General features: G+C 47.9%; 1 protein-coding gene across 4 annotated transcripts in view; it reads right to left on the bottom strand.

Annotated features, from left to right (window-relative positions):
- The window catches only part of wdr91 (WD repeat domain 91), a 63,606-nt gene that overhangs the window by 32,093 nt on the left and 5,379 nt on the right, over positions 1-26,134 (bottom strand). For all 4 annotated transcript variants that reach the window (XM_067999972.1, XM_067999971.1, XM_067999975.1 and 1 more), the window contains exons 3-10: positions 18,428-18,607; positions 14,809-15,015; positions 10,411-10,494; positions 8,755-8,861; positions 7,827-8,010; positions 7,522-7,722; positions 5,625-5,815; positions 755-905 (exon numbers count right to left, since the gene is read on the bottom strand). In XM_067999972.1, coding sequence (XP_067856073.1) covers positions 755-905; positions 5,625-5,815; positions 7,522-7,722; positions 7,827-8,010; positions 8,755-8,861; positions 10,411-10,494; positions 14,809-15,015; positions 18,428-18,607 — 1,305 coding nt within the window. The remainder of the gene's footprint in view (positions 1-754; positions 906-5,624; positions 5,816-7,521; positions 7,723-7,826; positions 8,011-8,754; positions 8,862-10,410; positions 10,495-14,808; positions 15,016-18,427; positions 18,608-26,134) is intronic.

Genomic DNA, 26,134 nt, shown 5'->3' with positions numbered 1-26,134 from the left:
CTTATGGATTTCTCAAACAATATAAAACAGAATCTTCAGGTTAAATTCACTCAGGGCAATTAAAACAGTAACAATCCATAACAGTGTTCAAACCAGCATCAATGGGCAACGCCACACAAAAAGGGAAAGGAAACCTGTGAAATGTTCACCCAGGAGACAAGAAAAGATCGGGTCTCCTGCAGACTGGCCAATCACAGCGATAATCCCTTTCCTGAGCAGACATGTCCAACCCATACTGTACGGGTCAGTCACTACCAAGGTTACAGCCAGAGATCTAACAACCACAGAGGATTAAAAGGATCAAGTGTTAGTCACGGTTATTGCAACCTGACCTCAAGGGAGGAAGCATAGTGTAAGGACTGTGGCCAAAAGGAAGGTGGATGATCTTCATGATTAGCAGCTGTGTGAAAGCAGCTCAATGCTGACTCTCAACCAGCTCCCCACCAAATATTGCTTCACTCAATACTTTCCCACTGCACCACAGCCAATATGAGGAAGTCAGCAGTTTAGCGATTGTGGTTATATTTCCTCGCACTGCGCTCCCCCCATCACTCCACGCTGCTCCCCGTCGCCATGCCGCCCTGCTACTTTGTCACTCGTCACCCCGCAGTACTGCACACTGCCACTCTGCCCATCACTCCATGCCACCACTCCGCAGTACTTCACTAATGGCTCTTCCCATTTCATTCAAGTGAATATTCTGCAAGAAACCGAGCCCGTGAGAAATGTCCAGATAGTATAGATTGTTCCTCACCAATCGGTCTGGTTTCGTGGCCCACTCCAAAGAAAGCAGCTGTGATTTGGACATTATAGTGGCCTTAGTCTGCATGGTGGGGTTGAAGGACCACACTTTAACGACTCCATCCACATCCAGACTGGCGACTCTCCTCCCAGAGCAATCCACCCTAAATCAATCACAAGAGAAGCACTTTCAAAACTGGCGAGTTATCCTCAGACCAGTATCACTGCAACTGCACAATGAACCTCACCTCCACGAACCCTAAATACCTACAGCTGATACTCTAGGGGCACTAACCCCAGTGCATCTATCCCAACACTCAGTTAGAGGATGAGGATCCTCACGCAGGGAGGATGTTTCCCCTGGCTGGGGGGTCCAGAAGGAGCGGTCACAGTCTCAGGATACGGGGTAGGACATTTAGGACTGAGATGAGGAGAAATTTCTTCACGCAGAGGGTGGTGAACCTGTGGAATTCTCTACCACAGAAGACTGTGGAGGCCAAGTCACTGAATATATTTAAGAAGGAGCTAGATAGATTTCTAGACACAAAAGGCATCAAGGGGTATGGGGAGAGTGTGAGAATATGGTATTGAGATAGAGGATCAGTCATGATCATATTGAATCACGGAGCAGGCTCGAAGGGCCGAATGGCCTACTCCTGCTCTTATTTTCTATGTTTCTATGTTAGAAGTCTAATGTACCTCTTATGTTTAAGTGATAGAGTGCTAAATCAGAGTACCCTAGAGGGATGCAATTAGTTGTGTAACTGAGTTTAGATATCAGTCTATTCAAACTCGAGTAAATGGAGGACGATGTAATGGATGTCCATGAATCTGTCTCTCTGTGATCAGTTTGTTTTCCTTGTAATAAAGCGAGGGTTCCCCCTCCCCCACCCAGAGGGCTGCCAAGCAAAGCACATGGATGACTGAGCTTTACACAGTATTCAGTCACTTTAGCACTATAGGTTGCTGTACAGGCATTGGAACAAAGTGCCTTCTCTTACTATACCGCAGGTTGACGGTTCGCAACACCTGGTCCCTTTTGTCATGCAGATTCTGGGTGCCAAGTGTACACATTAGATTTAAGGCCCACACGAATAGTACTTCTGGAAGTAGAGGCAGTCCCTGGAATACAACTCCTTATCCCCGCTAAAGACGTTGCCGAGATCTCTGGAGACGGAGAAAAGGCAGCTCTCACAGTACAGTGTGGATTAACAAAACTCACACAATAACTTCCCCTAACATAAAGTAAACCTGTTGCATTATTGCTAAATCGTTTCCAAATCTACCGCGCACACAGAATGTCAGTTGTGAGGAAGAATTTTATGACACAGTCATGACATGCATTTATATAGCACCTTTAATGCAGTAAAACGTCCCAAGGCGCTTCGCAGGAACGATTATCAAACAAAATTTAAAACCAAACCACATAAGGAGATATTAGGACAGGTGACCAAAAGTTTGCTCAAGAGGTAGGTTTTAAGGAGGGTCTTAAAGGAGGGGAGAGAGGCGGAGAGGTTTAGCGAGGGAATTTCATAGCTTAGGGCCTCGGCAGCTGAAGGCTGTGAGTGGTGGAGCGATTAAAATCAGGGATGTGCAAGAGGGCAGAACTGGAGGAGCGCAGAGATCTCGGAGGGTTGTAGGGCTGGAGGAGGTTACAGAGATAGGGAAGGGTGAGGCCATGGAGGGGTTTGAAAACAAGGATGAGAATTTTAAAATCGAGGTGTTGCTGGAGCGGGAGCCCATGTAGGTCAATGAGCACTGGGGTGATGGAAGAACGGGACTTGGTGCGAGTTAGGATAAGAGCAGCAGAGTTTTGGATGAGCTCAAGTTTATGGAAGGTGGAAGAAGGGAGGCCGGCCAGGAGAGCATTGGAATAGTAAAGTCTAGAGGTAACAAAAGCATGGGTGAGGGTTTCAGCAGCAGATGAGCTGAGGCAGGGGCAGAGGCGGGTGATGTTACAGAGGTGGAAGTAGGTGGTCTTGGTGATGGAGTGGATATGCGGTCGGAAGCTCATCTCAAGGTCAAATAGGACGCCAAGATGATTCTGGTTCAGCATCAGATAGTGGCCAGGGAATGGGATGGAGTCGGTGCCAAGGGAACGGAGTTTGTGGCGGGGACCGAAGACAACGGTCTTGGTCTTCCCAATATTTAGTTGGAGGAAATTTTTGCTCGTCCAGTACTAGATGTCGGACAAGCAGTGTGACAAATCAGCGGATAGGTCGATAGAGGTGGTGGTGAGATATGGCTGGTGTCGTCAGCATACACGTGGAACCTGCAGTGTTTTCGGATGATGTCGCCGAGGGGCAGTGTGTAGATGAGAAATAGGAGGGGACAAGGATAGATCCTTGGGGGACTCCAGAGGTAACGTTGCGGGAGTGGGAAGAGAAGCCATTGCAGTTGATTCTCTGGCTATGACTGGACAGATAGGAATGGAACCAGGTGAGCGCAGTCCCACCCAGCTGGACGACGGAGGAGAGGCGTTGGAGGAGGATGGTGTGGTCAACAGTGTCAAAGGCTGCAGACAGGTGGAGAAGGATGAGGAGGGATCGGTTACCACGGTCAGTCACATACGATGTCATTTGTGACTTTGATAAGGGTCGTTTCAAGCACTATGGTGGAAACCTGATTGGAGGGATTCAAAAATGGAGTTGCGGGAAAGATGGGCACGGATTTGGGTGGTGACAACACGTTCAAGGACTGGAGAGGAAAGGGAGGTTGGAGATAGGGGGTAGTTTGTAAGGACAGAGGGGTCAAGGATGGGTTTTTTTTTGGGGGGGGGGGGGGTGGTGATGACAGCAGATTTAAAGGGGAGGTGGATAGTACCTGAGGAGAGGGAACCGTTAACAAATCAGCTAATATGGGCCCAGGAGGGGAAGTTGGGTGGTCAGCAGTTTGGTGGGAATAGGGTCAAGAGTGCAGGAGATGGATCTCATGGACAAGGTGAGCTCGGGGAGGGCATTAGGGGAGATAGGAGGGAAACTAGAGAAAGATGCAAGTTCAGGGCTAGGGCGGGGGGGATGTTTGGCTTGGTGGGCTAGGGGAAGAGACGGAAGTGGCAGAGGCAGCTGAATGGATGGTCTCAATCTTAGTGACAAAGAAGTCCATGAGCTCCTCGCAATTGTTGTTGAAGGGGAGGGTGGAGAGGGCAGGGGAGAGGGGTTTAAAGAAGACAGTTTGTAGTGAAGAGAAGCCAGGGATATCTTTGCATTCCAGAATCCTGGAATAGCGAGTAGTTTTAGCGGAGGAGAGCAGGAACCGATATTGCTTTATGTCGTCCAGCCAGATCTGGCGAGGAATGGCTAAACCAGTTGTCCACCATAAACTTTCAAGTCTGCGTCCCTTGGACTTAAGGGAGTGGAGATGAGGGCTGTACCGGGGGAATGACCAGAGTGAGAGAGTAATGGTTTTAATGGGGACAAGGGCATCAAAGGTGGAGGTGAGGGAGAGATTGAGCAGACCGGTAGCTGCAGAAATGGCATGGTGAATGGAGGGCCAAAGGCTAGACAGTTGGGAATTTGAAAGTACCATTGCAAGTGACCTGACAGGGGGGGGGGGAGGAATACAAGGAAGTAATCAAAGATGATCTTATCAGTGATTGACGCGATGGGAGTAGAGAGGCCACGTGAGATGGCAAGGTCAAGGGGCGGCCATGAATTCAGGTAGGGGAGTTTACATGGAGGGAGAGATTAAAAAGGAGGATAGGAGGGCAGTGAACTCAGGAGAGAGAACATGATGAATTAAGATGGAGGTTGAAATCACTGAGGCTGAGGGAGGAAAGCAGTGAAGTTATCTCGATGAGAAACTTGCCATGGTACTTGGGTGGGTGGTAGAGAACAAGGATTTTAAAGGAGAGGTGAGAGGAGTGGAAGAAGGTGAGATGCTCAAAGGAGGTGAAGGTGCCAGAGGAGTAGGGGGACAGACCATGGTGTGGCTTGGTGATAAGGGCCACACAGTCACCGCGGCAGTCTGGGCGGGGTAAGTGGTGGAAGAGGCGGGGAGGCTTCATTAAGGAGGAAGGTGTCATCATGATCATATTGAACGGCGGAGCAGGCCCGAAGGGCCAAATGGCCTACTCCTGCTCCTATTTTCTATGTCCCATCAGCCAGGTTTCCATCAAGTGAACAAACATTCTGGAGGGAGACACGGAGAGGGGCGGTGATAGCTGATCCGCTGGCAAAGTCCACAGGGTGAGTGGGAGGGGAAGGAGATTGGCAAGATTAGCTCCCAGTGGGCATGCTGGGCACGAAGGTTAGAGAGTAGGCTGGGGCAGTTGGAATTACTGCTTGTAAGGAGGCAGCGACGAGTGCCTCGATGGGCGCTTCAGAGGATGCCAAGAGAGGCACAGAGGGGAGCTGTAGGCTTATCTAAGAGGGCGGCAGGAGAGTAGGAAGGTTGAGGAGTGCTGAAGGGTTTGGGTAGGGATTTGGGGTGAGGGGCAGAGTACTTGAGAGGGGAGAAATGAAAGGAGGCATGACGACAGGAGCGAGGGGCCTAGGAGGGGTAAACAGAAGAGAAAAGAAGAAAAAAAGTAAAATAGAAGCGATGGGCTCGGGTCCGGAGCGGCAGCCAAAACACGCAGACGAATGGACACAGAGAAACTCAAGCTACATAGGCGTGGTCACATAGCAAGATTAGGATAGATATGTCCTGGTAATAAACAGGGGAGAGAGAGAAGACAAAAGGAGGGAGAGCAAGGTTAAAGTCAGAGGTCCCGTGGTGGGATGAAGTTGACATAGATAAGGTGGAGTCAGCTTGGAGCATCGACTGAACTGATGCCCAGGTTCGGATACACAAGTGGAGGGCACGCGAGGCCAGAAGCTAAAAAGCACAAGTTAAATTGAGAGACAACTCTCGACATTACTGCATCTACCCTCCCCGCTCACCTGCAGTGCATGATGGAGGAATGATGTTCTGCATATTCCTCTTGACTTAATACTATAAAAGGCCGTTCGTTCTCTCCCTCTGGGCTGCACTTGACCTGTTTCGTAGGAGAGTCCAGTTGATCCACAGCCATCTCAGGACTGCTGGGAATGTCTATCTCAGAGTTGCCTCCCTCAGGTTTTTTCTCCACACCCTACACGCAGGGAAGGTACGTAACAGTGACATTGCATCCTTGCTGCAATCAACTTTCAGCTTGTGAAGTTCATACTCAACATTTTATAAATAAAATAACTTCCTAACCCCACACAAAGGTCCAGTATGACCGTTTACCATTCTAGAAGGGTCAGCAGTAACTAATCAGACCAGATCAGAGCATCCCAAGTCCCAGTTCCATTCTGAGCGAGGTGGCTAATCTCAGCCAGACCAGCAGATGGGATGACACGATTAGCCTCAGTGCCCTGAGTTAGATTAAGATAAAATTCAGCCAGGACTGCCTCTCATCACTACCCAGGTGAATAGCATTTACATCGGCAGCATCAGGTTTGGCTGTGATGAATAGCACACAAGCACTTTCCATCTAGGCTCACAAGTGAAGAGGTACCAGAGGACTCCTGGTGTCCATGGAACCTCACCTCACAGGAGTCAGCACCTTCAGGACCAGACTTGAGAAATTCAGAATTATTAAACTATTAATTACACCATTAGAAATGATAATTGGCTGAGAAATTACTCATCTGCTATCATCTAACTAATCTGTAGATCAGTAGAAAACTTCAACAACTGTGCTGCTAACTCGTAGGGGTGCTGGGATGCTGAGCAGCCGTTGGATACCTGAGTGGCATCATCCTTTCTGTTTCGACTGCATTTAAAGCCAGCCTGAGGGCAGCGTGCGAACTGTGGAGCAGCACAGCGTACCAAACCTGCAACAGGGTTCAAGATTTCTTCAAAACATCCCGAGGGCTAGGATTTTACTGAAGAGATCTTATACCACATTACTGGTTGGGTACATTGCACAGCACCATGTTACCACGGCTTGGTTTGATGAACTAATTTACAATGGGCCATAGATTATGTAGATAAGGCTAGGCTAGATGGGGAAGACCCTAATAATTCTATTAACGTTATTTGACATTTCGCAATATTAAAGACACTTACACATATTAAAACTAAGAATCTGAAATATAAGCAGGTTCCAAGAGGTCATATTCAGGACAAGATTAGAACCTGTGAACAGACATTAATGGACTAATAATCTGCAAGGACAGTCATGGTGTGTTCTGGGCACCGAGCCAAGTAGTCAGGAGATGATCAGAAGACTGAAGGAATACAACAGACTAAGACTAAGAGAGAAATATATGAGAAAAGATCAGATAATAAGGTACAAGCCGTGAGAAAAGCAATGATAGGGTCACGCAGGAGCACTAAAAAGGATTACATAATTTACAAGATGACTTAATGGGTTAACATGTTACATATTAATTAAAAATAATCAGAACATGTTGACATGTTATCATCACACTAGTAAGACGTTACTAACACTATAAATGGTGCAACACACAAAAAGCTCAGGGGGGTGTGAATTTTTTGCTTCGACCAGCGTTGGCAGATTAGAACTACGCACTTACAACTCATCCTGATGAATCCCCCAGTGAGTATCTGTCTGTACCAGTAATCTCGTGGTCACTGTACATGATGGGTTGTGTAATATGAATAAAAAGCATTAAACCAACGTCTCATTGTTTCTTAGTTTTCGAGCTTGTTTAAAGGGGTCTGGATACGGATTATCCTGTAAAAACCCAATGTATATTTAACCTATTAGGGGGCAAAAACCTAAGAGATTACATACATTGTCAACCTGAGCTACCCCGAGAACCACTCTCTGATCAATCTGGCCGTTACCTGGGCAGCGTGTTTGGACAAGAGCTCCCTCCGTTCTTTCTCGTGGTCCAGCACCTTCCTCTGTCGTGGCTGCACTGTGCTAGGGTCTCTCTCGTGGTCCTGCGCTCTCCTCTGTCGCGGCTGCACTGTGCTATAGTCAGCAGTTGTGCTCAACGGCATTTTCCCATCTTTGGCGGCCGAGATCTCTTTACTCTTGGCGGCCTGAACATTATAAACAAACAACAGCCAGCTTCCTGATGCAGGGCCAAAAACTGGGAGAGATTAGATTTGAAATAGCGAATGGGTTCAGTGCAAACTCCGAATACCTGATTGTTGGCACCGTCTCTCTTTCCAGAGGACGTGGGGCTCTGTGACAGCTGCGAAGACCCTGAGTGCAATGGACCCTTCGCAGGGAGTTTCTTGCTTTGCGGGAGTAACAACGACAGAAATGAGCCGGCTTTGGTCTGAGAGGACAGGAGTGACGAGGCCCTCTGGCTGGACATCAAGTCTCTGCAAATAAACAGCAAAAGCAGTGAGCAGGACTATTGCACGACCCACCCACAGACTCCACACTGCCAGGTCACAGGGGGAAACCAGACATACTGGGAATGGTGAAAAGACATTAGCAAAGGACCTCAGAATTGTTGCAGTATTGGCAGAACATTCTGACAATTAGGAACAAGGTGATTTTCCACAAAAGGCGAGAGACAGGAATTGAAGAAAAACATGCAATCCCACTCCCGGATGACCCAGCGATTGTGCCCAGTGAATAGATGAGTCATGGACCTGGTAAGTCCCAGGTTCGATTCCCAACCTGGGCTGAGTTGGCTGATATCAGCGCTACAGTAAATGTCTCTGCTCCTGGATTTAGAGGGGCAAAACTTGCCAGGGTTCCTACTTCCAATCACTATTCACTAACACCATCTGTGAATTGTACTGTGAACAGAGGATGAGGACAAGACAAAACTGAGTCAGCCTCTGATGTGATGCCTGCTGCAGTTGAAAAGCCCAATGCTCACTATCTAGGTTCACACTCAGAGATATCAGATCGAGGTGAAATCTGGCAGTGGACGCACTAACTCTGCATGAAGTGTTCGCAAATGAATCAGGGGGGACGCACACAACCAGAGTGAGCCTGGCCCACTGGCACAAGGTTCAATCCACTAGAATGATATGTTTTTGGTCTGGCAAGTGGAGAATGGCAACAAGAGCTCATCACCACCCTCAGTGGTGTTCTTCAGGTGCAGTACTCACAATTCAGAATCTCCCAGCCGGTCCATGTTCTGTATGTAAGGGGGCAATTTATGGTGGATCATCTCTTCCTCTCTCTTAATTCTTGGCTCTGCTTGCACAGCAAACAACTAGGGCACAACATGAAACAGTCATTAAATCAAAACAGCAAATTCTTCACAGTGTAAATGATAGAACTACCTGTTTATGGCAGAGTTGTCAAATCCCCAATAAGATCTGTGCACTAAAAAACACAAGCATCCTTAGTTATGGATTGAAGGATTGCAATGTTACACCACTCTTCAATCGACTTATTAATATAATTGAATCCCCTCTAAACTCAAAACTACCGCCAAAGAATACGGCCTTCACTTACCAAGTGTTGAGAGCAGTCGCCATCCCAGGGCTTCTCCTATTTTCCTGAAGATGATGTGACGTCCCCAACACCCAATCCCTTTTAGTACCATACACAAAAGAGAGTCGACTGGCAGGCAATGAGGGGCCAATGATGACCTCTTCCCAGATCCACACACACTGTTCTCGCAGTGATTACTCAATTTGATCAGGAAAGAGAACCCTGCACAATTTTCTGTTATCTAGCAGTAACACAAAAGTCAAGTGTGGTACATCTACCAGCCTCGTATGCTCACTACCACCTATCTGAACACAGCCGGTGCATCTTTAGCAATGGCTTCTTCACCTCCCCACCCCCGACATAATCACCTCTAGAGTCCCCATGGGTGTAGACTGCTACACTTCTCCTTGATCTACTTGCTGCTCCTCAGTTACATCACCTGCAGGCAGGGAGTTAGTTTCTGCAAGTACGCTGATGACATCCAGCTATACCTCTCCATTACTTCCCTTGAGCTTTCAGATACTTCTGTGCTGTCAGACTGCTTGACTAACATCAAATCACTTGTTCTCACAAACCTTCACCGACTCCCTCGATATAGAAATTTGAAATCCTCTCTACAACCTTGCCCACTCAGGGCAAGCTCCTCCAACCCTATACCCCACTCTGTTGCTCACCTATCCATCCCCTCCTCCTCCCTCCCAGAGGCAGCAGAAGTCTTCAGTCACATCGGTCCTGCTTTCTGGAAATCACAATTCGCATCTTCACTTTCAAAGATACTCTCACAACCCACGGCTCCAAGCTTTCCTCCCCATTTCATCATCTCCCTCTCCCTGGCTCAGCGTTCATTCCTAATTGCTTCTGTAAAACGCTTTGGGACATTTTTCCAGGCTGAGGACACCAGACAAGTTTAAGTTACTGCTGCAGCCCTGGGCAAGATCAGTTAGCTCTGCACAGAGTGGAGATCATACCAGGGACCTTCCTGGTCTGTAAGCCTCAGATACTCACTGATGAGCCATCAGGACAACAACAACACATCAATATTATAATAGGTCCACAAATTAGGATTCAGCATCTTCCTCCCCAACCCTCCCACCCCCAGTAAAAAACAATTACAGTTTAAAAGGTTCAATCAAGTGCAGCGTTAAAATCAGGACACCTGTCAAAACCAAACCGGTCTGAAGGCATCTTCATGTTCAAAGATATTCACACAACCCACAGCTCCAACCAAGCTTTCTTCCCCATTGCTTTATCTCCCTCTACCCCCAAACTGTCCCAATGGTGGTCTCAATATATTACCAATAGCCCACACTAGAATAAAGCACTACCTTCTGGCGCAAGGCTTCATTTTCGTCCTGCAGTTGGGAGCGTCTCTGGACCTCTGCATCAAAGTTTAGCAACACAGGAACAGGTGACAGAAGTTAAAGAAAACACAACCTTATCTATTCTGTTTACTGTCATGTTTAAGACTGAATACACCTTCAAAGGGAATTGCAGCCCTACCTTGGAGAGATAACTGCACACTGACCAGCATTACCTCAGTTTCCTGCCGCAGTTCCTCCAGGGAAATCACATCATCATCATCATCATCATCATCATCATCACCATGGTAACATTATCACACACATCAAGTTCATCAGGTCCAAACCATGGTCAGATCTACCGAAATCGCAGGCTGCTATATATTCGGACCAGTCACCTACAGCCCCTGGAGTGACATTACTCACAACTCACTTGTTCAGATTGTCACACTTCAGTCAGGTACCTATTCACCTCTGGAATAAAGAGAGAACATCAAGGCCACTAACACAGGAATCTTGGGAGCAGGAAGAGGGAGAAAAGCTGCAATGGTCTGCAGATCAACCTCCGAACACCGGGTCGACACCACTTCACCCCGACCCCCCGAACACCGGGTCTACACCACTTCACCCCCACCCCCCGAACACCGGGTCTACACCACTTCACCCCCAACCTCCGAACACCGGGTCTACACCACTTCACCCCCACCCCCCGAACACCGGGTCTACACCACTTCACCCCCACCCCCCGAACACCGGGTCGACACCACTTCCCCCCCACCCCCCGAACACCGGGTCTACACCACTTCACCCCCACCCCCCCGAACACCGGGTCTACACCACTTCACCCCCACCCCCCCGAACACCGGGTCTACACCACTTCACCCCCACCCCCCGAACACCGGGTCTACACCACTTCACCCCCACCCCCCGAACACCGGGTCTACACCACTTCACCCCCACCCCCCCGAACACCGGGTCTACACCACTTCACCCCCACCCCCCCGAACACCGGGTCTACACCACTTCACCCCCACCCCCGAACACCGGGTCTACACCACTTCACCCCCACCCCCCGAACACCGGGTCTACACCACTTCACCCCCACCCCCCGAACACCAGGTCTACACCACTTCACCCCCACCCCCCGAACACCGGGTCTACACCACTTCACCCCCACCCCCCGAACACCGGGTCTACACCACTTCACCCCCAACCTCCGAACACCGGGTCTGCACCACTTCCCCCCCACCCCCCGAACACCGGGTCTGCACCACTTCACCCCCACCCCCCCGAACACCGGGTCTACACCACTTCACCCCCACCCCCCCGAACACCGGGTCTACACCACTTCACCCCCACCCCCCGAACACCGGGTCTACACCACTTCACCGCCACCCCCCCGAACACCGGGTCTACACCACTTCACCGCCACCCCCCCGAACACCGGGTCTACACCACTTCTCCCCCAACCTCCGAACACCGGGTCTACACCACTTCTCCCCCAACCTCCGAACACCGGGTCTACACCACTTCACCCCCAACCTCCGAACACCGGGTCGACACCACTTCACTCCCAACCTCCGAACACCGGGTCTACATCACTTCTCTCCCAACCTCCGAACACCGGGTCTACACCACTTCACTCCCAACCTCCGAACACCGGGTCTACACCACTTCACTCCCAACCTCCGAACACCGGGTCTACACCACTTCTCCCCCAACCTCCGAACACCGGGTCTACACCACTTCACCCCCAACCTCCGAACACCGGGTCTACATCACTTCACTCCCAACCTCCGAACACCAGGTCTACATCACTTCTCCCCCAACCTCCGAACACCGGGTCTACATCACTTCTCCCCCAACCTCCGAACACCGGGTCTACACCACTTCACCCCCAACCTCCGAACACCGGGTCTACACCACTTCACCCCCAACCTCCGAACACCGGGTCTACTCGCCTTCTCCCCCAACCCCCCGAACACCGGGTCTGCACCACTTCACCCTCACCCCCCGAACACCGGGTCTGCACCACTTCACCCTCACCCCCCGAACACCGGGTCTGCACCACTTCACCCTCACCCCCCGAACACCGGGTCGACACCACTTCACCCTCACACCCCGAACACCGGGTCTACACCACTTCACCTCCAACCTCCGAACACCAGGTCTACTCGCCTTCTCCCCCAACCTCCGAACACCGGGTCTACTCGCCTTCTCCCCCAACCTCCGAACACTAGGTCTACTCGCCTTATCCCTATCTCCATCAAACCCCGTCTCTCCAGAAACACATTATATTATTTCTTGACCTCACTGACACTGTCCCATTAACTGTCGTTCCCTGGTAGCTTATTCCACATTTTTATTACTCTTTGGGTGAAATTATTTCCCGGACTTCCCTTCTTACTCATAACCCTTTGTCACCATTTGCTTGGGATCAGTTTATCAATTCCCTGAATAGTCCTGAAAACGTCAATCAGAACACCTCTAATTCAGCTGCTTTACAAAGGACTTACCTAACCTGCAGCAGCCTTCGGCGAGAAGAGAACCAGCACCCATGACACTGGCGAGTCCACTCTACAACCTGATTCTAGGTGGCTCATTCTCCCTTTAAAATTTTCCTTCCCTTTTTAGCCTCCCCAAATCTGAGGTAAGGAACTCACCATGCAGGAAGTGGCAGAGTTCACTGTTAATCCACAATGCACAACACTGCTCCACTGAAAAAAAAAGATTTTATAATGTAGCCAGCTGATGTGTAACTGAATCAGAGCGATCAGAAGCTCCCAGGCTGTGCTGAGTTAGCTGACCTCTGCCAGGCAAAGCATCACAACTGGTCCCAGGACAGGGAAAGAAAACAAAATGAGAGTTCCTGCTGCTGATCGCTATCCAGTGACCCCAGCTGGAAGGTGCACGTCAGCCACCGACAGGAACAGGTAAGCTGCAATACCCTCTATGGTCCCACACCCTGCGGCACTCTCCATCTACAATCACATTTGAAGAATGGTCAGATGGATGAGGCACCAGAGTACATCTGACACATCTACAGGAGAGGAACGTACGAACAATGATGGACAGGAAAAGACCCCCTGGTCCATCCAGCCTGCCCACACACTTGCAATACCTTGTGCATCACAATATACACTCTCCACATCCCACCCCAAAACTGAGAGATCTCCTGGGAGAGGCAAAAAAAGATAAAATCCCAGGTCAATTTGGGAGAAAAAAATCTGGGAAATGCCTCTCTGACTGACTGATGGCCACCACCCCCTACCCACACACACCATGGCGATCAAAACTAGTCCAGTAGATCACTCTGGCCCTGATAATTCTATGCAGTACCTATCTTTTGTACGAGGTGATTTCCGCCCAGCCAGAAACAGGTCCAGCTCTCCCTTGAAGAAATTCAGCGAATCGGCATCCACCGGACGAGCCGGCAGCCTGTTCCAGAGGCCCCTATTCTCTGGGAAACGAACCACCTCCTGACATCTAACCTCGATCTGGCCTTGTACAACTTAAAATTGTGACTCCTGGTCTTCCCTAACCTATTTAATTGGAACAAACTGTCAACTCGAACACAATCAATTCCCTTCATCATCTTATAAGCATCAATCAGATCACCCCTAAGACTACGTTTCCCTAAAGTGTAGAATCCCAGCTCTTTTAGCCTATCGAAAGGTGCTTTAAACTGGGTAGTAGTCTAGTGACCCTCCTGTGCACCCTTTCCAAAGCCTCAATATCACCCACCATGTGAGGAGACCAAAATTGGACACGATTCTAACTGAGGCCTGACCAAGGTCTTGTATAAGGACAAAACAGTATGCTTTCTCTTATAGTCAACTGTCCGATAAATGCTCCCCAACACCCTATTCACTCCAGCTATCGAGTCAGGGCAATACTCATGACCCTTTAGAGATCTATGCACTAGAACGCCCAGATCTCTCTCTCTCTCTCTCTCTCTCTCTCTCTCTCCACCTGGCTTAATGATTTTCCTTGTATGTTCAGCGTTCACCCTGCCCACATGCATAACACTGCACTTTTCTAAGTTAAACATCATTTGCCAGTCATGAGCCCAATCCTTGGGGGAAATCCGGGGGGGGGCGGAAAGATATTCACTTTCGGCTTGCTTCTTTTTTTAAAAAAAGACTGGTGGAAGAGAGCCTGAAAAGGAAGAAGATATAACTCTGACAGGCTGGGGGGTAGATTTGTAGTAAGTCATAAAGGATCCACAGCAGTACAGAAAGGTTTGATGAGGGTCCGAGACTGGCAGCAGCTATAAACCCAATATTTTAAAGGTGCCTTGATTTTCAGCCTGCTCAGAGCTAGTAATTGGCTCCCGTTGGTTGACGAGTGGAATTATCACAGAGAATGGAAACCAAGAGGCATTCCAGATACCAGGCTTCCCATTACAATGCAAAAAAGGATATGCATGCACTGGAACAGCACACTCAGGAAGTTATGCAGTGACACCAGGAACGTCTCTGCCCACTGTTTGGAGAAGTAGGTGATGAACACCGGGTTCTGATCTGGATTTGGAATGAAGGGAAGAACAAACCATTCCTTCCATTCCGGCTGGTTCTGCAATTCCAGGGCTTGTTTCTGGAAGAATTCCTGGGCTTTATCAATCCTATTAGTCTGCAACAAAGAGAAAGGAAGTAATTATTGAAGGGTCTGGAGCCTCAACTTTCCTTCCTTCCAAAGCTCTGTATACCAGAAATGTTATTTTAAGACCCATTTGAGCAGCTTCCTCCAACACCCACCCCTGCAAATAGCTGAGTTAGTAAAAATAATGTGCAGCAGACCAGGAAGAATCCCCCAGGTCCGTGCTGAATTAACAGAGGTTAATTCAGGCTGAATCAGCCGAGGCATCACATGGAGGCAACTGGACTAGGGAGGAGAAAGATATGAAAGGGTTCCTGATCACAATCCATGGGCCATTGTGGGAAAGTTTGTACAGACATCCGGACGGGAAAAAGATCAGGGTCGGCCATAGTCAAATAGTTCACCAGCATTCATTGTCCAGAATCTCATGAGGAATGGTCACTGTGGCAGGACAGGAGGTCTGGGGACACCCGTAGAACGAGCTCTACGTCTGAATACTGGAGGGTCTGTACAACGAATTCCAGGACAGGACTCTGGGGGGCCAGTAGAACGAGTTCCAAGGCTGGTCACTGGGGTCTGCAGGGAGCCATAGAACGAACTCCTCTGGGGGCTGCCTGAAGTATGAAAGAGGGGAAGTGCATGTGCCTTAATTCTGCAGGCACCAGGACTGAATGAAGTAAGGGCTTCACGCTCAGAATTCTCCATGTACAGTTTCATTGATTATCTGTGCTGGTAAAGCTGTAGAACGGACCTCACTTTCTTCCTCGTATCAGCAACAAGAACTTACAGGTTAGATACAGAATAAAGACCCCTTCACACTGTCCCATCAAACACTCCCAGGGCAGGTACAGCATGGGTTAGATACAGAGTAAAGCTCCCTCTACACTGTCCCATCAAACACTCCCACAGGTACAGCACGGGTTAGATACAGAATAAAGCCCCTCCACACTGTCCCATCAAACACTCCCAGGGCAGGTACAGCACGGGTTAGATACAGAGTAAAGCTCCCTCCACACTGTCCCATCAAACACCCCCAGGGCAGGTACAGCACGGGTTAGATACAGAGTAAAGCTCCCTCTACACTGTCCCATCAAACACTCCCAGGGCAGGTACAGGGTTAGATACAGAGTAAAGCTCCCTCGACACTGTCCCATCAAACACTCCCAGGGCAGGTACAGGGTTAGATACAGAGTAAAGCTCCCTCTACACTGTCCCATCAAACACTCCCAGGGCAGGTACAGGGTTAGATACAGAGTAAAGCTCCCTCTACACTGTCCCATCAAACACCCCCAGGGCAGGTACAGGGTTAGATACAGAGTAAAGCTCCCTCGACACTGTCCCATCAAACACTCCCAGGGCAGGTACAGCACGGGTTAGATACAGAGTAAAGCTCCCTCTACACTGTCCCATCAAACACTCCCAGGGCAGGTACAGCACAGGTTGAAGCTCCCTCTGTAAGATTATACCATCACCTGTTGAATCTGTATCGAATATGCAGTTTGTGTAATTTACCGATGTATTAAACAAATATCTGATGATTGTTAACAAATGTATTGCTGTAACCACACCTGTACCTTGACTCATTGTACCACATGTATTTTTGATATGTAATTTTTGCTATCCTTATATGAGCACCTTTTTCCCTTCTGTACTAATCAAGCAAGTATACAGTAATTAACCACATAACCTAGAATCTGTTAAGGGTTTTTGTAAAGCTTAAAATCCCTTAATACAATTAACGAGATTATGAAATTGCTAGCACAGCACACAAGTAGTAACCAGCTACATTAACAAGTTACCCAGTCATGCCCATGAGAAATTTTTTCACCCAGAAGGTCGTGAGTCTGTGGAACTCCCTTCCCCAGAGAGCGGTGGAGGCAGGGTCAGTGAATATTTTTAAGGCTGAGTTAGATAGATTCCTGATTAACAAGGGAGTCAAAGGTTATAGTAGGTGGACAGGAAAGTAGGGTTGAGGTCACAATCAGATCAGCCATGATCTTATCAAATGGCGGAGCAGGCTCGAGGGGCCGAATGGCCTACTCCTGCTCTTAACTCGTATGTAGATGAGGAACTAGCTGTCCATATGAGATAATGAAGTCTTAGAGCTAACAGCCTGGGACAAGACAGGGAGTATGAGATAACGGACTCAAAGTTACTAACATTGGCCTTGAGGGAAACATAACAGGATAAGGTGAGACGCCAGGCACGTGAGTGGTGTGAATTGGTGATTGGTCAGAGAGGTGTGACATATTGGGGGCCACTCCATCCGCCCCCCCGCCCAAAGGAAGAGACAAGGAGTAGGCCGACTCCTCTTCCTTTGTCTGGAAGATACTCGACGCCCAATTGCCCACCACGCCTTTTGGAAAGACCCCAATAGGGTCAAACATCTGTGTCAATAATAACCCCTGTACCCACCCTCAAAGGTGGCATAAAAGAGACCCAGTGCGAGTGTCAAATTGTAGAGAACCAGGACAGGAGTCAGGGCTGACCTGGAAAGGAACCAGGCAGGGGGAGCCCCAGGCGAGGTAAGGCCGGGGGCTTGCAGGGGAAGCCCCAGGTGAGGTAAGGCTAAAGGCGGAAGCAGCCCCAGGTGGGGTGGAGGAAACGTCCAGCAAGACTCCTGTGCGAAGTGGGCCCAATCTTTACCCAGCACAGAATTGGTGGTATAACTTTCCTACTGTACTGTAAACTGCTGCGTAGGTGCTGACCCTTGTGAGAAGCTTGATAAAACAGTATTGTACCATACTGGACTCATGCGGAATATTGTGAAAAGGTACAAATACCCTACACCTCCACACTGTCCCATCAATCACTACCAGGGCAGGTACAGCACGGTTTAAAGTTCTCTCTACAACGTCCCATCAAACAGTCCAAGAATAGATACAGCACGGTTTATAGAATCATAGAATCATAGATACAGAGTAAAGCTCCTTCTACACTGTCCCATTGAAATGCTCCCAGAGAGGGTACAGCACAGGTTAGAAACAGAGTAAAGCTTCCTCTACCCCATCCATCAAACACTCTCAGGGCAGGTACAGCACGGGTTAGGTAGAGTAAAGCTCCCTCTAAACCGCCAGTCAAACACTCCCAGGACAGGTACAGCATGGGATAGATACAGACTAAAGCTCCCTCTACACTGTCCCATCAAAGGCTCCCAGGGCAGGTACAGCACGGGTTAGATACAGAGTATAGCTCCCTTTACACTGTCCCATCAAACACTCCCAGGGCAGGTACAGCACGGGTTAGATACAGAGTAAAGCTCCCTTTACACTGTCCCATCAAACACTCCCAGGGCAGGTACAGCACGGGTTAGATACAGAGTATAGCTCCCTTTACACTGTCCCATCAAACACTCCCAGGGTAGGTACAGCACGGGTTTGATACTGAGTAAAGCTCTCTCTACATCATCTCTAACATAATCTGGTACAGGCTGGTAATCAGATACCTGGAAAGTATGGACCAGGTAGTAACGGTACAGGCTGGTTTTCAGCTTGTTCACTGTGTGCCGATATGCATCCTCCAGCCTGCTGAACAGGCGACGATCCAGATAGCCCCAGTATTCACGTAGTCCATTGAGGTCATAAGCCTGAACCAAATGCTGCAGCTGCTCTACAATCTTATCAACCTACAAAAAATATAAGAAAGGTTATTACATCACTAGCATTGCAAAAATCAGCTTTTTACAAAATTTGATTATGACTTGCTCCTTGATGCGAGTAACCTTTTGCCACTTAAAATCTCAAAGACAATTGCAACAATTTCTGTAGTTGATATCGGTCATGCTCCTCGCATCACCAATGGGTAGCACTGTTGCCTGCGAGTCAGAAGGCTGTGGGTTCAACCCCATTCCACAGACATGAGCCCATAATCCAAGCTGACACTCAGTGCAGGACTGAGGAAGTGCTGCACTTTCAGAGTTGTTGTTTTTCAGATGAGACGTTAAACCAAGGCTCCGTTGTAAAAGATCCTACGGCAACATTCGGAGAAAAGCAGGGGAGTTCTCCCTGGTGTCACAGCCAGTACTTATCCCTCAACGAACATCACTAAAACAGATGGTCTGGTCATTATCACCTTGCTGTTTGTGGGATCTTGCTGTGCGCAAATTGGGTGACGTTTCCCACATTACAACAGTGACTACACCCATGATATGCTCCTCCTGCGCTATGTGCAAAGTCATGGACACTACAGGTGTCCCTGGCGACCATGTGTGCAGGAAGTGTGTCCAATTGCAGCTACTGGCTAACTGCATTTCGGAGCTGGAGCTGCAGGTGGATCCACTGTGGAGCATCGGCGATGCTGAGATTATCGTGGATAGCACGTTCAGTGAGGTGGTCACACCGCAGGTAAAGATTACGCAGGCAGAAAGGAAATGGGTGACCACCAGGCAGAGTAAAAGGACTACGCAGGTAGAGCAGGAGTCCCCTGGGGCCATCTCCCTCTCAAACAGATATTCCGCTTTGGATATTGCTGGGGGAGATGGCTTATCAGGGGAAAGCAGCAAGAGCCAAGACCGTGGCACCACGAGTGACTCAGCTGCACAGGAGGGGAGGAAAAAGAATGGGAGAGCAATAGTGATAGGGGATTCCATCGTAAGGGGAACAGATAGGCGTTTCTGCGGCCGTAGACACGACTCCAGGATGGTATGTTGCCTCCCTGGTGCTAGTGTTAAGGATGTCACGGAGCGGCTGCAGAACATTCTGAAGAGGGAGGGTGAACAGCCAGAGGTCGTGGTCCATATCGGTACCAACGACATCAGTAAAGAAAAGGGGTGAGGTCCTGCAAGCAGAATATAGGGAGTTAGGAAATAAATTAAAAAGCAGGAGCTCTAAGGTAGTAACCTCAAGATTACTCCCAGTGCCACGTGCTAGTGAGAGCAGAAATAGGAGAATAGACCAGATGAATGCGTGGCTTGAGAGATGGTGTAGGAGGGAGGGGTTTAAATTCCTGAGGCATTCCCGATTCTGGGAAAGGCGGGACCTGTACGAGCTGGACGGGTTGCACCCAAGCAGAACAGGGACCAATATCCTCGCGGGGGCATTTGCTAGTTCTGTTGGGGAGGGTTTAAACTAGTATGGCAGGGGGATGGGAACCAAAGGGCAGGTACAGATAGGACAATTTCAAATCAGGAAACAGGAAGTAGAAAAGAAGTTAGTGACGTAGTTAGCAACTCAGAAAGGCAAAAGAAGCAAAGGTTAAATAGTGTTCAGCACAGGAATTTGACGGGGTTAAAGGGTATATACTTCAATGCAAGGAGTATTACAAACAAAGCAGATGAGCTAAGGGCACAGATAGACACATGGCAGCATGATATCATTGCTATAACGGAAACCTGGCTTAAAGAGGGGGATAATCGGCAGCTCAATATCCCTGGATATAGAGTTTTCAGGCAGGATAGAGTGGGTGATAATAAAGGAGGGGGGTAGCATTATTGGTTGAAGAATCATTAACAGTTATGAGAAGGGATGATATGCTAAATGGATCATTAATCGAGGCCATACAAGTTGAGCTAAGAAATAAAAGAGAGCCCCCTGGTTGTCTAGAAGTATACGGGGCAAGATAAAGCAGAAAAAGAAAGCTTATGACTGTCACAGAAAACTAAATACTGCAAAAAGCCTAGAGGAGTATAGAAAGTACAGGATGAAGTAAAAAAGGAAATAAGGAAAGCAAAGAGAGGGCATGAAAAAATATTAGCTAGTGAGATTAAAGAAAACCCAGAGATATTTTATCAGTACATTAAGAACAAGAGGATAGCTAAGGAAAAGGTGGGACCTATCAGGGACGATAAGGGTAATTTGTGTGTAGAAGCAGAGGATGTGGGTAGGGTTTTAAATGAATATTTTGTCACCGTATTCACAAAGGAAAGAGATGAGCCAGACGTAGTAGTTAAAGAGGAGAGGTGTGAAATATTGGATACGGTAAACATAACGAGAGAGGAAGTACTAGAGGGACTGGAATCCTTGAAAGTTGGATTCTAAGTCACCAGGGCCGGATGGATTGTTTCCAGGATGGAAGCCAAGGAGGAAAAAGCAGATGCTCTGAGGATCATTTTCCAATCCTCACTAGATACAGGGGAGGTACCGGAGGACTGGAAGACTGCAAACGTAGTACCATTGTTTAAAAAGGGTACGAGGGAAAGGCCGAACAATTATAGGCCGGTCAGTCTTACCTCGGTGGTGGGCAAATTATTAGAATCAATACTGAGAGATAGGATAAACTGTCACTTGGAAAGGCATGGTTTAATCAGGGATAGTCAGCATGGATTTGTTCAGGGAAGGTCATGCCGTACAAATCTGATTGAATTCTTTGAGGAAGTGACAAGGAGGATTGATGAGGGATTTTAGTAAGGCACTTACTAACCATGCCTCCTAAATTCTCATCCAAATCATTAATATAAATAACAAATAACAGCGGACCCAGCACCGATCCCTGAGGCACAACGCTGGTCACAGGCCTCCAGTTTGAAAAACAACCCTCTACAACCACCCTCTGTCTTCTGTCGTCAATCCAATTTTGTATCCAATTGGCTACCTCACCTTGGATCCAGTGAGATTTAACCTTATGTAACAACCTACCATGCGGTACCTTGTCAAAGGCTTTGCTAAAGTCCATGTAGACCACGTCTACTGCACAGCCCTCATCTATCTTCTTGGTTACCCCTTCAAAAAACTCAATCAAATTCGTGAGACATGATTTTCCTCTCACAAAACCATGCTGACTGTTCCTAATCAGTCCCTGCCTCTCCAAATGCCTGGAGGATAAACTGTCACTTGGAAAGGCATGGTTTAATCAGGGACAGTCAGCATGGATTTGTTCAGGGAAGGTCATGCCTTACAAATCTGATTGAATTCTTTGAGGAAGTGAAAGGAGGATTGATGAGGGTAGTGCAGTGGATGTTGTCTACATGGATTTTAGTAACGCATTTGACAAGGTCCCACATGGCAGACTGGTCAGAAAGATAAAAGCCCATGGGATACAGGGAAATGTGGCGAATTGGATCCAAAATTGGCTCAGTAACAGGAAACAAAGGCGAATGTCTTTGCAAATGGAAATCTGTTTCCAGTGGTGTGCCGCAGGGCTCAGTGTTGGGTCCCTTGCTGTTTGTGGTATATATTAATGATTTGGACTTGAATGTAGGGGGCATGATTGGCAAATTTGCAGACGACACAAAAATTGGCCATGTAGTTGATAGTAAAGAGGATAGCTGTGGACTCCAAGAAGATATCAAGGGTTAGTGGAGTGGGTGGAAAAGTGGCAAATGGAGTTCAACCTGGAGAAGTGTGAGGTAATGCACTTAGGGAGGGCAAAGGGAATATGCAGTAAACGGGAATATATTGAGAGGGGCAGAGGAAGTGAGAGACCTTGGAGTGCATGTGCACAGGTCCCTGAAGGTGGCAGTACAGGTAGATAAGGTTGTGAAGAAGGCATACAGAATGCTCTCCGTTAGTGCACACTGCACCGTGGCTGCAGTGTGCACTATCCACAGGATGCACTGCAGCAACTCGCCAAGGCTTCTCCGACAGCACCTCCCAAACCCGCGACCTCTACCACCTAGAAGGACAAGAGCAGCAGGCACATGGGAACAACACCACCTGCACGTTCCCCTCCAAGTCACACACCATCCCGACTTGGAAATATATCGCCGTTCCTTCATTGTCGCTGGGTCAAAATCCTGGAACTCCCTTCCTAACAGCACTGTGGGAGAACCGTCACCACACGGACTGCAGCGGTTCAAGAAGGCGGCTCACCACCACCTTCTCAAGGGCAATTAGGGATGGGCAATAAATGCTGGCCTTGCCAGCGACGCCCACATCCCGTGAACGAATAAAAAAAATTAAAAAAAATTAGCTGAGGTATAGAATACAAAAGCAGGGATGTAATGATGGAACTGTATAAAACACTGGTAAGGCCACAGCTGGAGTATTGTGCACAGTTCTGGTCACCAAATTACAGGAAGGACGTAATTGCTCTGGAGAGAGTGCAGAGAAGATTTACAAGAATGTTGCCAGGGCTTGAAAATTGCAGCTACAAGGAGAGATTGGATAGGCCGGGGTTGTTTTCCTTGGAGCAGGGGAGGCTGAGGGGAGACTTGATTGAGGTGTACAAAATTATGAGGGGCCCAGATAGAGTAGACAGGAAGTACCTGTTTTCCCTAGCAGAGAGTTCAAGAACTAGAGGACATAGATTTAAGCTGATTGGCAGAAGGATTAGAGGGGACATGAGGAAAACTTTTTTTACGCAGAGGGTGGTGGGTGTATGGAATTCGCTGCCTGAATTGGAGGTAGAGGCAGGGACCCTCAACTCTTATAAAGTACCTGGACCTGCACCTAAAGTGCCGTAAGCTGCAGGACTACAGACCGGGCGCTAGAAGGTGGGATTAGAATGGGCACCTGGTTGCTCTTCGAGCCAGCGCGGACACGATGGGCTGAATGGCCCCCTTCTGTGCTGTATCTTTTCTATGGTTCTACTTCAAAAGTACTTAATTGGCTATCAAGTGCTTTGGACGTCTTGAGCTCACAACAGGTGCAATAGAAAAGCAAGTATTTTTTCTTTTCAGTTCAAGGTATTACATCACGTTACATTATAGAGAAACAGATCAATGAGAAGATAACAGTGCAAGATTGAATGTCTAAATCCTCAGGATTTGCATGGTTTAAAACTGAGGTGGCAGGACCAGTTGCTGACTGAAATTGTTATACAAGCCTATATCCTGCCACTGATCAAACAAAGTGTTTTATTCAAACACAGGCCTCCATTCTTCTACATGTTACATCTTCTGTGGCCAACCTCGAGACAGATCTTTATCAGTGGCCTGGCACAGGGTGCACAACAATGTCCCAGCAACAATTTTCCCTTCCCAGAGAGTGAGCGTACAATAGTTTGCCTCTGCTTGAAGCCATTCCACAGCAACACGGATCAAGGCCCTATCTCCCCTCTCCACAGCAACACGGATCAAGCTCGTTTTCCCCCCTCTCCATAGTAACACGCTTGAGACGGAGCCCAGAATCAGATGCAAGAGTGGCAGCAACTTAGCCGAAATGTACTACTTCATGTTTTTCTGTAAAGAACTGCATCTGCCAGGAAAGTATTAAAATAAATGTAACTGGCCTAAATGTAAAACAAGGTCACCAGGCCCAGAGAATATCAATTATAGATCACTGAAATAAAAACAAATTGAGGCAGGTTCAGGAGATAGCAGAAACACTATTGAGAAAGAATACTGTGGGCAGGTTAGTGGAGGGGGCAGATAGGGGGCAGATGCAGGTCAACGGAGAGAAATATGAAGCAGCACATCTGGAAAAAAGTGAAAGGAAGTGTACTTTAAGTGCTAAGATCTTTATCAGTGAAGGAATGGAGAGTTCTATGGATGCAGACACATAGATCTTTAACAGTGTGCAGATAGAAAAGGCCATAAAAAGGCAAATGGGATTCTGGGTTTTACACATTGGGGCGTTGAATTTTTTAAAAATTCGTTCATGGGATGTGGGCGTCGCTGGCAAAGCCGGCATTTATTGCCCATTCCTAATTGCCCTTGAGCAGGTGGTGGTGAGCCGCCTTCTTGAACCACTGCAGTCCGTGTGGTGAAGGTTCTCCCATATAAAGATAATGAATATAAAAGCAAGGAGTTTGTATAAGGACTGATTAGTTCACAGTTAGAGTACTGCGTATAGTACTGGTACGAAGGTTATTAGAGCCACGAAAAGGAGACAGCATGGATTCACTAAAATGACACCAAGAATGAGAGGCTACAAGAGTCCTGAAGAATGGTTCAAACAATGGGGTAGAACATTAAGAACCTCTAATGAAGGTTTCTAAAATGATGAACGATGTTGAGAGTAAATACTGATTGTTTCCACTGGTGATAGGCCAAGTGGTCTCCTTCTGTGCTGTAAACGTCTATGGTTCAATCAGAGGAAGCTATAGGGCTGTGGAGAGAGTACAGTGGGGTATATTTTGGATTATGCTAACAAAGACAGTGAAGCACTAACACAAATGGTCTTCTGTAATGCAAACTTCTAGGGTTCTATGATTGGTGAATTGCTAAAACAAGGAGGATTATCACCAAAAGAACAAAGGGAGAAGTTAGAAGAATGTTTCTCTCACGGAGTTATTGGAACACGGAACCCTTTATGGATGAAGGGGCGATATCATAATTTAAAAAGGGAATTGGATGAGTGTTTGAAAAAGAAGAATATGAAAGGAACAGGAGTAGGCCATTCAGCCCCTCGAGCCCGCTCCGCCATTTGATAAGATCTGTGATCTAACTCCATATACCTGCCTTTGGCCCATATCCCTTAATACCTTTGGTTGTCAAAAAGCTATCTATCTCAGAATTAAAATTAGCAATTGAGCTAGTATCAATTGCCGTTTGCGGAAGAGAGTTCCAAACTTCTACCACCCTTTGTGTGTAGAAATGTTTTCTAATCTCACTCCTGAAAAGTCTGGCTCTAATTTTTAGACTGTGCCCCCTACTCCGAGAATCCCCAACCAGAGGAAATAGTTTCTTTCCATCCACCCTTCGATCAGATCACCCCTTAACCTTCTAAACTCTAGAGAATACAACCCCAATTTGTGTAATCTCTCCTCGTAACTTAACCCTTGAAGTCCGGGTATGATTCTAGTAAACCGACGCTGCACTCCCTCCAAGGCCAATATGTCCTTCCGAAGGTGCGGTGCCCAGAACTGCTCTCAGTACTCCAAGTGCGGTCTAACCAGGGTTTTGTATAGCTGCAGCATAACTTCTGCCCCCTTGTACTCTGGTCCTCCAGATATAAAGGCCAGCATTCCATTAGCCTTATTGATTATTTTCTGCACCTGTTCATGACACTTCAATGATCTATGCACCTGGACCCCTAAGTCCCCTTGGACATCCACTGTTTTTAACTTTTTACCATTTAGAAAGTACCCTGTTCCTTCCACTTTGGTCCAAAAAAGGATAGAACAGAAAGAGGCCATTCAGCCCCTCCAGCCTATTCTGCCATTCAGTTAGATCATGGCTGATCTGTACCTCCACTCCATTTACCCGTCTTGATTCCGTAACCCTTAATATGCTTACCTAACAAAAATTTATCAACTTCAGTTTTGTCAACTGAACCAGCCTCAACAGCCTTTTGGGGAAGTGAGTTCCAGATTTCCACTCCCCTTTCTGTGAAGA

This window comes from Heptranchias perlo, chromosome 18, assembly GCF_035084215.1.
Source record: "Heptranchias perlo isolate sHepPer1 chromosome 18, sHepPer1.hap1, whole genome shotgun sequence".
NCBI classification, from domain to species: Eukaryota; Metazoa; Chordata; class Chondrichthyes; order Hexanchiformes; family Hexanchidae; genus Heptranchias; species Heptranchias perlo.
Note: the sequence above shows the minus strand (reverse complement) of the source record. Positions and strands in the feature narration are given on the sequence as shown.